We start from the raw sequence: 16,642 nt of genomic DNA on the forward strand, positions 1-16,642 counted from the left end.
GTTTAGACAAGGAGAAAATGGGAGCTTTCGAAATGTGGTGCTACAGAAGAATGCTGAAGATTAGATGGGTAGATCACATAACTAATGAGGAGGTACTGAACAGAATTGGGGAGAAGAGAAATTTGTGGCACAACTTGGCTAGAAGAAGGGATCGGTTGATAGGACGTGTTCTGAGGCATCAAGGGCTCACCAATTTAGTGTTGGTGGGCAGCGTACAGGGTAAAAATTGTAGAGGGAGACCAAGAGATGAATACACTGAGCAGATTGAGATGGATGTAGGTTGCAGTAGGTACTGGGTGATGAAAAAGCTTGCACAGGATAGAGTAGCATGGAGAGCTGCATCATACCAGTCTCTGGACTGAGGGCTACAACAGTAACAGCAACAGCTGCTTCGGAAGATGGCCATATAAACATGTACAAGAGTTTGCCTTCAATGAAAACGCCCGTGAAAGTCTGCAGACTTACAGAAAAAATTTTGTCCTTGTTGTTTTTGGTGTCCTGAAGACTGGTCTGACGCAGCTGTCCACGCCAGGCTCTTCGTCTCTCTACTGTAGCCTGCACGCAGCTCTTACTGTCTTCGGTCCTCTGTCTGCCCCTGCAATTTGTAGCTTCGCCCTCGTCTCCAAAACTAGGTCTACCCACCTAATCTTCAGCATTCTTCCATAGCATCACATTTCGAAAGGTTGTATTCTCTTCTTGTCTGAAATGCCCACCATTCAGGTTTCACTTCCTGAGTAAGACCTTCAGGAAATACTTCCTAACTTTTAAGATTATATTGAATATTCACTAATTCCTCGTATTCCTATAGCCACTCTGCATTTCATATCCTCACTGCTTTGACCATCACCAGCATATTGCTTCAGGTCACCGCGTACAGTTGTTTGGTTCTGGACCGCTACAGTCACAAGTTACGTTTCTTTCTTGATGTGATATATTGCCAGGTTTCCACAGAAATGCCAAAAAGAAAGTGTGTATTTACTGAGGAAATTAAACCCGAACTTCCGTTTCTGAAGCTGGAACAGCAAAGCGAGAAATTGTTTTGAACATTTGTATACACGTGATAACATTAAAAGAATACAGTATTTGTTCGATTAGTAAAGCACGGTAATTTGATGTATTTTTAGTGTGGGTCATACCAAATAAACGCTATGATGAATGCAGTTGTAGTATAAACATAAATCTACTGTACCGAGAGAGTATTAACCGAAGTTTCCACAATAGTCGATTCATTTGAAGATGTAATTTGAGTCCCATATTGCGATTTTGGAACACTGGTTATCCTACAATAATCAGACGAGAATTTCACTTTCGTGGGACACGGAAAATCTACAGAGATTTTCTAATGCCGCGGAAGTCGCAGAAGGCCGTACTCGTCCCTACGACGCGACGTCGCAAATCCTGCTTTCTAACGTCGGTTTCCAACCGATTTAAATAGGACAACAGATTCGGCACGTTGACGCGCAAAACATTTGAAGGCGGAATCTAGCGTTTAATTTTGCCGTTGGCGCTGCTGCCCTTTGTTTTACTACATCTCTACGAGTGTGCCGTGTCCCGCCAAGAAATTGCCCGTCAACAATCGCGGCGGTGAGGGGGAAAAAAAAAGAAAAAGTAGCGGAACGTTGGCAGCCGTGCGGGAGCGGAGCGGAGCGCAGCGCCTCTGGCGGCGGCCGCGCGCACTAACGCGACCTCGAGAGGCTGCCAAGCCGCGGAGCGCAGAGAGGAGTCCAGTCTGCAGCGGACGGCGGCCGGCGAAGGTGTGTGGGCGCGCTAGCAAGTCACGGAGTAGCGGATAGGGTTAGGTGAGGCGAGTGCTGAGGGGTAGTCAGGCAGGGAGAGAGTGCGCGCCGGCGATGGAGGGCCCTCGGCTGACCGCGCTGCTGCTGCTGCTGGTGCTGGCCGCTGACAGAGCCAGCGCCAAGGGCGAGAAGTCGCTCGAGTTCAAGATACGCGACGACCCGGACCTCTCACAGGTAAACACGGCCACACTCTGGCGCACTCTCGCTTCTGTAGCAGCCGGCAGCGTCTCCGTATGCGCTGTAATTAGTGCAATCGTATGCCTTCACTGACGGCACGTGATCCACCTACATGTATACTCCGCGAACCACAGCACAGTGCATGGCGGACGATACATCTTATGTCACTATTAACATCGAGTTTCGTTCTGACTCCATACGTATGTTCAGCGAGGAAAATGACTACCGTACGTCTCTGTGCACATATTAATGTCTCATCTTTTTCTCACGCTTCCTACGCGAGGTATACGAAGCGGAGCAAAGTTTCGCGTTCTGCTCCAAATGCGCCAACCGGGATCGACCGACCGCCGTGCCACCCTGTGCCACCCTGTGCCAGTGCCGTCATTTGGATGCGGCTCTCCCGGTCGTCGCTGAGCGCTGAGCGCAGCCCCTTCCCGCCTACCCGCCGACAAAAATGTCCCTGGCAGTGCCGGGAATTGAACTCGAAACTTCCGAATGCTAGCCAGGCACGCTGACCACTGAGGTCCGTAGGCGGACCGACATACGCGAAGCTGCCAGCATAATGTTCGCGCGGTCTCCTTCGAATACAACTTCTCTAAATTTAACCAACGGCGTTCCGCGAGATGGTCTTACTTCCAGTAACGTTCTCCGACCACCTCTGCCACACCTCCGTATTGGGTATACAGCTACCTTGCGGCCTTGTAACCGCGCCTCTGAATTCGTCCCGTGTTTGCTGTGACAACTACTGGATGCGGACTCCATCACTGGAACAGTACTCTAGAATTGCTCGCACTAACATCTTGCACGCATTTTCTTTGACTAACACATCGCATTTTCCTAGATTTCATCCAACACATATAACACTTCCAATCTTCAACCTGGATATTCATTTTTCTTGACAGTCTTCTGTCACGCCACTTCTCAGTATTCCGCTACACAGATGATGTGATATTTAGGGATCTGTGACGTGTATCTAGATTCTTCAAGTAATATCGGTACTGAAACTTTATAAGTAGGTTCTAAATAATGAATCCATTTTGAGAACCGCTGTATGATCTCAGTTTTATTATCCAAGAGTGCAACCATGTGTGCGTATATATAACATTACTTCCAATGTCAGGCGTTCAGCATTTTCAAATTGCCCTCTGTTTTAACTGACATTCGAACGAATTACGTGGGACTTTTAATTATTTTTTTTAAGAAAAATGAGACAGCTACATATTCCTGTGTAGTTACATTGCCTTTTCTATTGTATTCCTTGGGTATTAATTGACAGTATCAGAACATTTGACCGTTGTTCGACTTCCTTCAAGGATGTTTGATGGTGCGGGCGACCATGCGTGAGTTGGGGAAATGAATGTAGTAATGTAAAACTTTTTCCCTCTTGTTTTCTAACACTGCTAAGACCGTACGTATTTTTAACGACATTCGTTCCTGCTAATTTTTGTAAGGGCGATCATGACGTCAATCAAGGTTGAGTGCCCGCCTCTCCCCCCCCCCCCCCCCTCCCGATATACACACACATCTTCAGTGGTCTGCTACGTCAGGCTATGCCCGAGACCCTCTGCGGCAGGTTAATCCAACATGTCGCCTTCTTCTCATTTCATAGTGGCAGTGCTTGGCAGACTCGGGTCAGTCACACGAGTGGGATACCACAGGGAAAGCGAAATGTGCAAATTATACAGTAAAATAAAAATCAACAACATTCACAAATCAGCAACATTTTTGACGTGTTCACTTCTTAGTGGAGGCTCTCTGATAACAAACTGAAGCCCTCGTGATGAAGTCTTTCCGAAGTTTGCATTACCATCGTAAGACGGACTTTATTATCACGTTTTCCAAACACCTCACCATAACTTCCACCTATCAACTAATACGTTTGCTATTTGGTTCAAACGGCTCTGAGCACTATGGGACTCAACTTCTAAGGTCATCAGTCCCCTTGAACTTAGAACTACTAACCTAAGGACATCACACACATCCATGCCCGACGCAGGATTCGAACCTGCGACCGTAGCGGTCACGCGGTTCCAGACTGTAGCGCCTAGAACCGCACGGCCACCCCGGCCGGCGTTTGCTATTTCCTGGAAGTCTAACTTGGTACGCGTTCGACACACTTGAGCAATATTCTATTATGGGTCGCACCAGTGCTTTGTAAGGAACGCTATTTGTAGACTGCATGTCCCCAGTACTCTACCAGTGAAGCTGTAGCTGTACCTATAACCGAACCTATACAAAGTGTTACACCCAGGTATTTGTGTGAACTGGCCGATTCCAACTGAGACTCGCTGGTGGTATAGTCATAAGGTACGCAGTTTGAGTTTTGTGAAATGGACAGTTTTAGATTGCTGAACATTTGAAGCTGTTTGGCATCACTTTCACAATCTCATTCAGAGATGCGTGGATAGTTGCGTAGCTTCTTTTCTAGTAGTATTCCATTAGAGACAGAGACATCATCTGCGTAAACGCCGACGTTGCTATTAGTATTGTTCGCAACGCCGTCAACGTACAGCATGTATAAGAGGGGTCCCAACAGACTTCTCTGAGGCTCGACTGAAATTTTCAAATCTGTCGACGACTCTCCATCCAAACTAACATATTGTGTCTTCCATACCAAGAAATCCTCAATCCAGACGCAGTTTTCGTATCCGCGCTGTTATAGGCAGGTATTTTTGAGTTGCGCTGTTCCAGATGAAGATTGTCATCTTTAGGTTATATCAGGTGGTTTTCATATCCATATGGCATCGACGTCTCAGTTGCTGTCACAGTACTCTACTGCAAGTCTGCTCCATTGATGTTGGTGGAGCAATTGTAGGAGTGAAACATTTGCTGTATACCGCTGACATAGGTTTAGAATGGTATGAAAAAAGCATGTGTTCCATGTAACATATCTTCTGACCCAATTGTCAACACAGCTGTCAAGTAACCTCATTACGAAATCAACTTTCGTAATTCGACGACTTCACAAATAACTGCTCCAGCAAAAATTTAACACCTACTGTAGCTCCACACCGGAGGAGCAAACGTGTCCAGTAATGTGACAGTAACTGAGACAAAGACGCCACTTGGATATCGAGACCACCTGACATAACCTGGAGACGTCAACAACGCCGAAATAGGCCTCTTATGGCAAACGATATTATCCAACGCTGAAGCGTCTTCATCTCACGGTATAACGTCAAACTTCCAGGCGTTCTGTTTTTACAACGTTGGTTTTTTCTGCACTTTTTTTTAGGAACACCGCGATTATTGTGTCAGACAAGTGGAACGTATGGCTTTATCCTGGATGGAGATAATATCCAGTTTTCTACTGGCACTAAAGTAGTGTAGTTCTTGTTTTCTATTTCGATAAGAATTATGTGCCTCGGTTGCAGACAGTAAGGCGGAGTTCACTGCTACCACTCAAGAAATCAATCGGTTGATATGATAATCGACACGGGTGGCCCAAACCGGAATTTCGTGTTCAAATAGTGTGAGACTACAGCAAAGTGAACTGTTTCGAAAACGAGCACTCCAATAGCGAGTGACTGAGTTACTGGCGTCTCCTCCCACGCCTAAAGCAACTCCTGGTGCGCCCCAAGGCACTGTGCTAGGACCGCTGCTGCTGGACACTGTTACTTGAAAACTTAGGTTTTCCGAAGCGGCTGGAGCTCTGTATCGGGTAATTCTCTGTGATAACAGTTGCCGTAATGTCGAGTTGCACATCGGCGATCTGTAGGGCTGTGGCAGCTGGGGAAGTGGACCGCACAAGCCGTCTCGCCTTCCGTTTTTCGGACACTTCTGCGAAAAGTTTCCGCGCCGACATTAATGGAGGTTACATCACTCTACTCGTATTTTCATAAGCTCTCGATCAGTATGAAAAAAGTTTATGTTTCCATTTAGCAGAAGCTATATTTCCTTCAATAGCTCGGCTGGTGGAAGAATTAAGAGGATTAGACAAAAGTCAAAATTACAGCCCCATCTGCGTGGTATCATTTGCCGGAAACCGCATTTCGACATCTTGAACCGTTCACGAAATGAATGAATGCACCTGACGGTGCATGACGGAGAGAGGAAGAAACGGACTTCTTATCTTATTTTGACGATCCGTGCGGGAGATGAGCCACGTTCGCGGTGCAGCCTCTCTGGAATAAAGTTTCAAAAGCCAGCCACCGAGAGGTGCTCGCAAGCACGCCGTTTCTTTTAAGTTCCCTCAACATGCCTGTTACACTTTCGTGTTTGTGTGCCGGTTAATCAGTTATTTCTACTCTGGACAGTGTTGTGAGGACTGCGACTATTAACAAAAAAAAGTAAGTAATTGTGCGTCAGTCAGAAAGTCTTACTTCATCCACTTTACGCTCCAAAGGTTAACCGCCGTCATCGGATAGAAAGGATCTTTCACATGCCTACCATTGACAGCCGTGCAAAAAACGCTTTGTGGATGAAAGACCACTTTCTGACTGACGCATACTTACACACTTTCATACGGACCGTACCTCCCTGTTACGGTCCTATGATCACGTCTCTCAATCCATTCGATTCGTTCTTCCACGCCTGTTTCATGAGGACCCCAAACACTGGAACAGTATTCTAGAGTTGGCCGGCTTCTACGTTGTATCCTTCGCAAATGCACTGCTCTTTTCCGGAACGCTTTTAACAAATCCAGGTCGCCCATTCACCTTTCCCAATACTGGTTTTTCACGTGATATTCCCGTTTGATATACTATACATTATCGCCTGATGTGCAAAAAAGTGATGGACTGTATAAGTTGTTCACCAATCCTGGCAGACACGTAACTGACGGTCAACAGCCACCCGGCTAAAGGCTACCTCCGAAGTGGTGTTCAGTGAGGAATACAGCAGTAAACTGCCCGTCCTCCCCGTGGGGACAGCAGAGACGAGGGTAGACTAATTACAGGCGCACACAAGCATCGCTCCTTACGTAAAGAAGCCATAATAAATGGGACAGTGTGAAGCGCCCTCTACCGTGCACCGCACAGCGGTTTGCACAGTATGGCTGAAGGTATAGACGAATTGCAGTTGTATGCTAGAAACGAGAAAGGTAAGGAAAACAGGTAGGTGGAAGCACGGCGTGAGCAGAATGAAAGAGGTAATGTCTGTTTTCATTAATTTCCTCTTGCACTTACTTTCCTTTCTGTGTCGCCCCCCCCCCCCCCCCCCCCACTCACTCCGCTACTTGTATTCTGCTGTTGTCCTGCTTTCCGCTTACCCAAACCTCGTTTTCACATCCCTAGTAATCGTATACTTATTTCGAGCAACTAGTACTGTCTAATGGAAACTGTGACTGAATATTACACAAAGTAAACCAAAACACGTGTTATTAAACCTCCACAGGGCGTTTCGAGCACTTTCACTGCCATCCTCAGTGCTCCCCACTTGAAATTTTTGCTTACTGCAGCCGATCGTCTGCTTTGCCGTTACATTTTAGCTGTCATCTTCGCCGTGGCTCATTACACTGTCAAAAATAGCACAGTTACTTAAGACTGCATCCGCAGAGTCGCATACTGAAAGGTATTAACATACAAAAACCTTCCATTACTGACTGTGTTAGCGAAGACGAACTGTCCATAGATTGTGCAAACTGAACTCGAAATCGTCCGTCAGAGTTTTTCCGCGTCTTTTGTTACGAGGGGCCCGTCATCTCCAGTAGCTCGTCACAAAGCACTCGCATTTCGTTGTTTCTTTGCCCCCATTTATGCCGCCCGACGGTGTGTGGCGGAGGGTGCGTGTGGTGCCAGTGCGAATGACGCGTGGCTGGAACGACTCCCGGTAGTCCGAGTTTTTCGTTGCGCTCATTTCCGGAGACGTATGTGGGAGGAAGCAGCAACCCGAATCCCCGCTGTTCCTGTAACATAATCTCGTAAAAACCTACTCCAAACTGTATTAAAATTGAGTTTAGATTTAAATCTAATAATCGGCCAACTTTAATTTACGTAAATCGCATACTGAGCAATTCTTTCTTTGGAGGAAACTTTATAAGAAGAAGTGCGGCCAAGAGATGAAATTATTTGTCTTTAATTTACCGTAATCTGTTTCCATAAAAGTCATGAATAATTAATAGTGCTATTGACTCCGTTCACTTAATCTCTGAAAACAGCTACGGCCCACAGTTAGGTAATTTCGAAGTTTTTTGCAATTGATCACGAAAAGAGGAAAAGTATTCTCTTCGGAAAACATAATCCGGAAATAATATCATACGCGTTAAATGAATGTGACTGGAATTTCTGCGGATGTAAGAATTTAATTGGAATCAAAACAAAACTGGCGCATATAAAGATCGGGAACGAAACAAAAAGCTTCCATATTTAAGCATTCTGATTCAGTTAGGTACTTTACTAATAATAAGTCACGGCTGCAAAATGCTAACGCGAATTCTTTACAGGTGAATGGAAAAACTGGTAGAAGCCGACCTCGGCGAAGATCAGTTTGGATTCCGCAGAAATGTTGGAACACGTGAGGCAATACTGACCCTACGACTTATCTTAGAAAAGAGATTAAGGAAAGGCGAACCTACATTTCTAGCATTTGTAGACTTAGAGAAAGCTTTTGGCAATGTTGAGTGGAATACTCTCTTTCAAATTCTAAAGGTGGCAGGGGTAAAATACAGGGAAGGAAAGGCTATTTACAATTTGTACAGAAAACAGATGGCAGTTACAAGAGTCGAGGGGCATGAAAGGGAAGCAGTAGTTGGGAAGGGAGTGAGACAGGGTTGTAGCCTCTCCCCGATGTTATTCAATCTGTATATTGAGCAAGCAGTAAAGGAAACAAAAGAAAAATTCGGAGCAGGTATTGAAGTCCATGGAGAAGAAATAAAAACTTTGAGGTCCCCGATGACATTGTAATTCTGGAAAGGACTTGGAAGAGAAGTTGAACGGAATGGACTGTGTCTTGAAAGGAGGGTATAAGATGAGCATCAACAAAAGCAAAACGAGGATAATGGAATGTAGTCGAATTAATTCGGGTGATGCTGAGGGAATTAGGTTAGGAAATGACACACTTCAAGTAGTAAAGGAGTTTTGCTATTTGGGGAGGAAAATAACTGATGATGGTCGAAGTAGAGAGGATTTAAAATGTAGACTGGCAATGGCAAGGAAAGCGTTTCTGAAGAAGAGAAATTTGTTAACATCGAGTATATATTTAAGCGTCAGGAAGTCGTTTCTGAAAGTATTTGTATGGAGTGTAGCCATGTATGGAAGTGAAACATGGACGATAAATAGTTTGGACAAGAAGAGAATAGAAGCTTTTGAAATGTGGTTCTACAGAAGAATGCTGAAGATTAGATGGGTAGATCACATAACTAATGAGAAGGTATTGAATAGAATTGGGGAGAAGACGAGCTTGTGGCACAACTTGACTAGAAGAAGGGCATATTCTGAGACATCAAGGGATCACCAATTAGTATTGGAGTGCAGCGTGGAGGGTAAAAATGGTACAGGGAGACAAAGAGATGAATACACTAAGCAGATTCAGAAGGATTTAGGTTGCAGTAGGTACTGGGAGATGAAGAAGCTTGCACAGGATAGAGTACATGGAGAGCTGCATCAAACCAGTGTCAGGACTGAAGACCACAACAACTACTTTACTATCGTTTGCACTGAAAGGACGGTTAAATGACGTAATCTCTACACAGAAAATATTTTTAACATCTTTTAAATGTGAACCATCTGTTTGACAGATTCACTTTATGAAGTCATTCAGAGACACGAAGAAGTCGTAAAAGTATATACAACAGTTTAATAATAAGATATTGTCTTTTGTGAAAGAGATTTGTCTGTTTTTTTATCTCTTTAATGTTTGTAGAGTTCGTGAATCGCTTCCTAACATAGATATTTAGAAAAAAATGGATGTTAAATATCACTTCAAACAAACGCACTAGTCACTGTCCTCTGATAAACGTGGCTCCTGATACGCGGGACATTCTTTGAGCGGTACTCTGATGTCACTCTCTCCCCCTGACTGTCAACAGCAGACCCCCCCCCCCCCCCCACCGCCCTGCCCCACCACGATGAACAACGCCTGTCTTGTAGCGCCTCCCACTGCAGTTGGTTGAACATCTCATACCAGGAGGCTACGCGAAGGAGGGGCCCGCTCTTCATTCGACCTTCTCCATCCCTTCCATTAGCCGCACTTGGCAAAGGTCGCGGGCTGATGAACAACAGCCACGAATCAGTCGTGCCAGTGTTTTATAAACCACTTTTTTTTCGTGGGTGAATACATTTTTGTTTAAGATTCTTCCAGTGAATCTCAATCTGGTATTTACTTTTGTCACTATTTCTTTTATGAGGTCGCTGGACGTTTGTTTGGTCCGGATGATTATTCCTAGGCATTTTGCGGTAATTCCTGTTTCCAGTCGTGAATTGCCAGCCAGTACTGTAATCGATCAATAACTGATCTCCTGGCCTGTTGATGGGTATGACGTCACATCAGTTCACGTTCACGTTCATCTGCCAGTGTGTGCACGAGCCATCTATCCTCATGGAGCTGCGCGAGGTAGCCACACGGTTTGAGGCGCCTTGTCACGGTTCGCGTGCCTTCTCCCCCCCCCCCTCCCCCCGTCGAAGGTTTGAGTCCTCCCTCGTGATGGGTGCGTGTGTGTTGTCCTTAGGGTAAGTTAGTTCAAGTTAGCTCAAGTAGTATGTAAGCCTAGGGACCGATAACGTCAGCAGTTTGGTCCCATAGGAACTTACCACCAAATTTCCTCATGGAGTTTTCCGCGCTATCCACTAGATGAGATATGTGTGCCGCAAACAGTAACGACCCTGTAACATCACTCCTGGGAGTACGTTTGCAGACGAGAGTTGTTGCCTTCCTCTCAATTTCGCTGTTGTTGTGAAATTTTGACAGAAACGAAGGTAACCCGGGTATTAAGCCGAATAAGTCGTATTTGTACCACTAACGAGGCACCGGAGATCACGGTTAGCTTGTATTAAATACTCGCAAAAGACGCCAGAACAACATTCTGAACTTTCTTGGTGGATTTGAGGTCGACCATATACAGATAAGTACAGGCAGTGGACCCTATGTCAAATAACACTGAATAGTTGCATGAGGACCTTAACAGCGTTATATAGCAAGTCAAAGAAAAAGAAAACCTGGACCAATTCTTTTTTGTCTCACAGTTTTTTCCTGAATATTCCATCTTCGTATGTCCAAAGACATTTGTGTTACAGTGGCACGAACAACCAGTAAACCCACAACTGTTTAAAGAATGAAACTCCCATGTACGAAACAGCTTCAAAATTGTGGTTACTTAACGAATGAGATAATGTGTTAAATACACTCCTGGAAATGGAAAAAAGAACACATTGACACCGGTGTGTCAGACCCACCATACTTGCTCCGGACACTGCGAGAGGGCTGTACAAGCAATGATCACATGCACGGCACAGCGGACACACCAGGAACCGCGGTGTTGGCCGTCGAATGGCGCTAGCTGCGCAGCATTTGTGCACCGCCGCCGTCAGTGTCAGCCAGTTTGCCGTGGCATACGGAGCTCCATCGCAGTCTTTAACACTGGTAGCATGCCGCGACAGCGTGGACGTGAACCGTATGTGCAGTTGACGGACTTTGAGCGAGGGCGTATAGTGGGCATGCGGGAGGCCGGGTGGACGTACCGCCGAATTGCTCAACACGTGGGGCGTGAGGTCTCCACATTACATCGATGTTGTCGCCAGTGGTCGGTGGAAGGTGCACGTGCCCGTCGACCTGGGACCGGACCGCAGCGACGCACGGATGCACGCCAAGACCGTAGGATCCTACGCAGTGCCGTATGGGACCGCACCGCCACTTCCCAGCAAATTAGGGACACTGTTGCTCCTGGGGTATCGGCGAGGACCATTCGCAACCGTCTCCATGAAGCTGGGCTACGGTCCCGCACACCGTTAGGCCGTCTTCCGCTCACGCCCCAACATCGTGCAGCCCGCCTCCAGTGGTGTCGCGACAGGCGTGAATGGAGGGACGAATGGAGACGTGTCGTCTTCAGCGATGAGAGTCGCTTCTGCCTTGGTGCCAATGATGGTCGTATGCGTGTTTGGCGCCGTGCAGGTGAGCGCCACAATCAGGACTGCATACGACCGAGGCACACAGAGCCAACACCCGGCATCATGGTGTGGGGAGCGATCTCCTACACTGGCCGTACATCACTGGTGATCGTCGAGGGGACACTGAATAGTGCACGGTACATCCAAACCGTCATCGAACCCATCGTTCTACCATTCCTAGACCGGCAAGGGAACTTGCTGTTCCAACAGGACAATGCACGTCCGCATGTATCCCGTGCCACCCAACGTGCTCTAGAAGATGTAAGTCAACTACCCTGGCCAGCAAGATCTCCGGATCTGTCCCCCATTGAGCATGTTTGGGACTGGATGAAGCGTCGTCTCACGCGGTCTGCACGTCCAGCACGAACGCTGGTCCAACTGAGGCGCCAGGTGGAAATGGATTGGCAAGCCGTTCCACAGGACTACATCCAGCATCTCTACGATCGTCTCCATGGGAGAATAGCAGCCTGCATTGCTGCGAAAGGTGGATATACACTGTACTAGTGCCGACATTGTGCATGCTCTGTTGCCTGTGTCTATGTGCCTGTGGTTCTGTCAGTGTGATCATGTGATGTATCTGACCCCAGGAATGTGTCAATAAAGTTTCCCCTTCCTGGGACAATGAATTCACGGTGTTCTTATTTCAATTTCCAGGAGTGTAGTTGACTTTAAGCACGTAAGCGAGAAAAGGTCGAGAGAAGATTTGAAAGTATGTTTAAAGTGTTTTGGAAGTTGCCAACTGCTCTTGTTCTCAAACACTGGGCGAATAAACTGTAGTTTGGGTACTTTTGCGCCTCGTGATCTTCGGTCCTCAAGATGTTTTAAACTTTTAACATAAGGTTAGATTCTTAATGAGCAGATTGTGATGGCATTTTAAATTTCAAAATTCGGTCAGTAATAATATGCAATACTAGCTTACCGTCCATTGCTTCGCTCGCGTTCGTGTAGTGATAACAACAAAATTATTTTCGTAAACATATGTTAGACCTACTGAAAAGTTTATGTACCAGAGAGTCGTTTATTTTTCTGTGCAGTTCTGATAAAGCCAATCTGTCGTGGTGACTGTTAATTAGCTTTCTGTGATTTCGTTCACAAATTGCAACGCCTTCCAAACTTTTCACGCTAATTAAGCCCATAGAAGCACTTCCGACCAGAAAGCGATTCTCGCAGCTGGAGTGGGAGGTTTCTGTTAATCTCGCCTCTTTAGTTCTTGTGGTGAAATTTCCATAGAAACTTTCATCCCCTATCTCACTCTTAAGGGTGGAATTTCGAAAAATCCGTTCGTGAACGATGCTTACAATATAAGATCAACACCCTTCCCGAATCAGAGGTTTCTGTCCCGGGGCTTGGCGATTGGTGAATCCGTCAGGAAACTTCCTTTCACATATAGAGGTTGACAACCAGATTTTTGTTGCGCCTGAAAGCCGTCAGATAGGCAGTCTGCAGTTGCCACTAAAAATATTATCTCTGCCACTTTTATTCTGGCACGTACGAGTTGCGTTTGATGTGACACGCGGAAATGCTCTCAATATTTCGTTTCTAACCTTTTTTTTAGCAAATTCTCTTTATAATATTACAACACGAATTGTGCTTTCTGTTTGTTTTGTTAGGAAACTACGAGATACAAGTTCCCACGTGAAGTACGCTGTCACGAGTTCTATTATTTTATTACTAAATGCCATTTTAGTGTTGAATTTTCACTTTTACAGTAATAACCTTTGTTTTAGTGTCTGAAATTTTCATATCAAATATTACGAGAAGTCGTAGTAAACATACACTATCTTTTTTTGCACAGAGTTGTAATATATATATATAAAAACCAGGATCTAGATCCTGGTTTTATTAAATCTTTTGTCTACGCCTACATGATTACTCAGCAGTTCGCACTTAAGTGCCTGGCAGACGGTTCGTCGAAGTACTTTCACGTTATTTCTCTGCCGTTGCACTCCCGAAGAGGGCGAGGAAAAGATGGACATTTTTTTCTGTGCGAGCGCTGATTTCTTATTTTATTATGATCATTTCTCCTTATGTAGGTGGGCGGCAACAAAATATTTTCGCATTCGCAGGAGAACGTAGGAGACTGAAAATTCGTGGGAAGATCTCGCTGCGACGAAAACCGTCATTCTTTTAATGATTGCCACCCGAACTCACGTATCACGTCCGTGACACTCTCTCCCCTATTCCGCGATAATACAAAACGAACTGCCCTTCTTTGAACTTTTTCGATGTCCAATGTGGTATGGATCCCAGATCGTGCAACAGTGCTGAAGAAGAGGACGGACAATCGTAGTACAGGCAGTGTCTTTTAGTAGACCTGTAATGTGTTTAGACCTTAGATCACAAGTTTCGCGGCACTGAAGACCTATCTTCAGATGACATCCGTATAACTGTGAATCATGGAAGAGTAAAAGATTGTATAAAATATGCTGTAACATCAAGAAATCGAAAAAAAAATCTTTTGAAAACATGTTAAATAGAGAAAACTGTACTCGCGTAACTTTCATAAGGACTAAGTAGCCGCCGGCCGGAGTGGCCGTGCGGTTCTAGGCGCTACAGTCTGGAAGCGAGCGACAGCTACGGTCGCAGGCTCGAATCCTGCCTCAGGCATGGATGTGTGTGATGTCCTTAGGTTACTTAGGTTTAAGTAGTTCTAAGTTGTAGGCAAGTGATGACCTCAAAAGTTAAGTCGCATAGTGCTCAGAGTCATTTGAACTAAGTAGGCCGGAACATGGAACCCAGCATTCGTTACCAGACAGAACCAATAAACCGCTAAACAGCAGTACGTCAATGAATCAAAATGAGCCGGACGTCGGGATCAGAGTACAAAAAGGTCGGCGCAGCCTAAACAAGTTACATCACGCTAGGCGTGAAGATAAGTAAAACGTAAGACGAAGATACGTAAAACGCCGTATAAAGGCATGATGTGCGGGGGGGAGGGGGGGAGGGAGGGGAGGGGAGGAAAAGGCAGCTAAGTGCCGCAATAGCCCCAAAGACGCTGGACAGCGTTTGCTAAGCATGAGGCATGTTAGCGGAAAACGGGAGACACGACTCAAACAAACACGTGCCACAGCTTTCCGCCGTGTCTTTCCGCGGCCCGCTGCGTGTGTTCTGTCGTCTCCTGTTGCCTGGCGCTGCTGAGCCGCTGACACTCTGTCCCTCGCTGCCGTCTCCCAGCTGGCGGTGGTCAGCCACGCTACGACGAAGCCCCAGCTTCCAGCCCGGCGGTTCGCGAGCCGCACGCGGCCCTTTGGCGCCCTTAGTGCGGCCCTTGCAGGAAGTACGGGGCGCTTGAAACTCCGTGGCCCGCGCACAGAAGTAGCATTGTAAGGGTGTGCACAGCGTGTATTATTCGCTTCCAGCCGCGCCGCTTTTGCTGTTTGTGACGATGTCTGCGAAAATGGGTTGTGCTTTCGAAGTAAAGCGCCTGAGATAATTTTTAACGCGACAATGTACAAGCAAAGCGAAGCACCTGAAGGAATATCTGTTGCGTTTAACGGCCTGGAATAGTTCCTTCTAAAGTGTGGAAAACAGCTCAGACAGGGTGACGGAAAATAATTATGTTTTAATTAACTGAGAGGACAAAAGTCAAGGGTTTAGAAAATATCGTTCCTGTGAAACACAACTAGCTCTTTATTTACACGAAGTGTTGATTGCAGTTGACAACGGATTTCAGATCGATTCCGTATTTCTGGATTTCCGGAAGGCTTTCGACACTGTACAACACAAGCGGCTCGTAGTGAAATTGCGCGCTTATGGAATATCGTCTCAGTTATGTGACTGGATCTGGGATTTCTTGTGAGAGAGGTCACAGTTGGTAGTAACTGACGGAAAGTCATCGAGTAAAACAGAAGTGATTTCAGGCGTTCTCCAAGCTACTGTTATAGGCACTTTGCTGTTCCTTATCTATGTAAACGATTTGGGAGGCAATCTGAGCAACCGTCTTCGGTTGTTTGCAAATGACGCTGTCATTTATCGACTGATTAAGTCATCAGAAGTTCAAGACAAACTGTAAAACGATTTAGAAAAAGTATCTGAATAGTGCGAAAAGTGGCAGTTGACCATAAATAACGAAAACTTGGAGGTCATCCACATGAGTGCTAAAAGGATCTCGTTAAACTTCTGTTACAAAATTGGAAGGAACACACAAAAAATGTTGTGGGGAAGACTAACCAAAGGCTGCCTTTTATTGGCAGGACAGTAAGAAAATGTAACAGACCTACTAAGGAGACTGCCTACACTATGCTTGTCCGTTCTCTTTTAGAATACTGCTGCGCGCTGAGAGATCCTTACCAGGTAGGACTGACGGACTACATCGAAGAAGTTCAAAGAAAGGCAGCACGTTTTGTATTATCGCGAAATATGGGAGAGTGTGTCACAGAAATGATACAGGATTTGGGCTGGAAATCATTAAAAGAAATGCGTTTTTCGTTGCGACGGAATCTGTTCACGAAATTACAATCACCAACTTTCTCCTCAGAATGCGATCCGGGTTCGATTCCCGGAGGGGTCAGGGATTTTCTCTGCCTCGTGATGACTGGGTGTTGTGTGCTGTCCTTAGGTTAGTTAGGTTTAAGTAGTTCTAAGTTCTAGGGGCTGATAACCATAGATGTTAAGTCCCATGGTGCTCAG

At 45.9% G+C, this 16,642-nt stretch overlaps 1 protein-coding gene across 1 annotated transcript in view; it reads left to right on the forward strand.

Moving 5' to 3' along the window:
* Nucleotides 1–1,740: 1,740 nt before the first annotated feature.
* LOC124719084 (fasciclin-1) overlaps nucleotides 1,741–16,642 on the forward strand; it is a 656,083-nt gene continuing 641,181 nt past the window's right edge. The window contains exon 1 of the mRNA XM_047244768.1: nucleotides 1,741–1,970. Within this exon, the coding sequence (XP_047100724.1) occupies nucleotides 1,851–1,970 (120 nt within the window). The 5' untranslated portion in view covers nucleotides 1,741–1,850. The remainder of the gene's footprint in view (nucleotides 1,971–16,642) is intronic.

The sequence above is a fragment of the Schistocerca piceifrons genome, chromosome 10 (genome assembly GCF_021461385.2).
Source record: "Schistocerca piceifrons isolate TAMUIC-IGC-003096 chromosome 10, iqSchPice1.1, whole genome shotgun sequence".
NCBI classification, from domain to species: Eukaryota; Metazoa; Arthropoda; class Insecta; order Orthoptera; family Acrididae; genus Schistocerca; species Schistocerca piceifrons.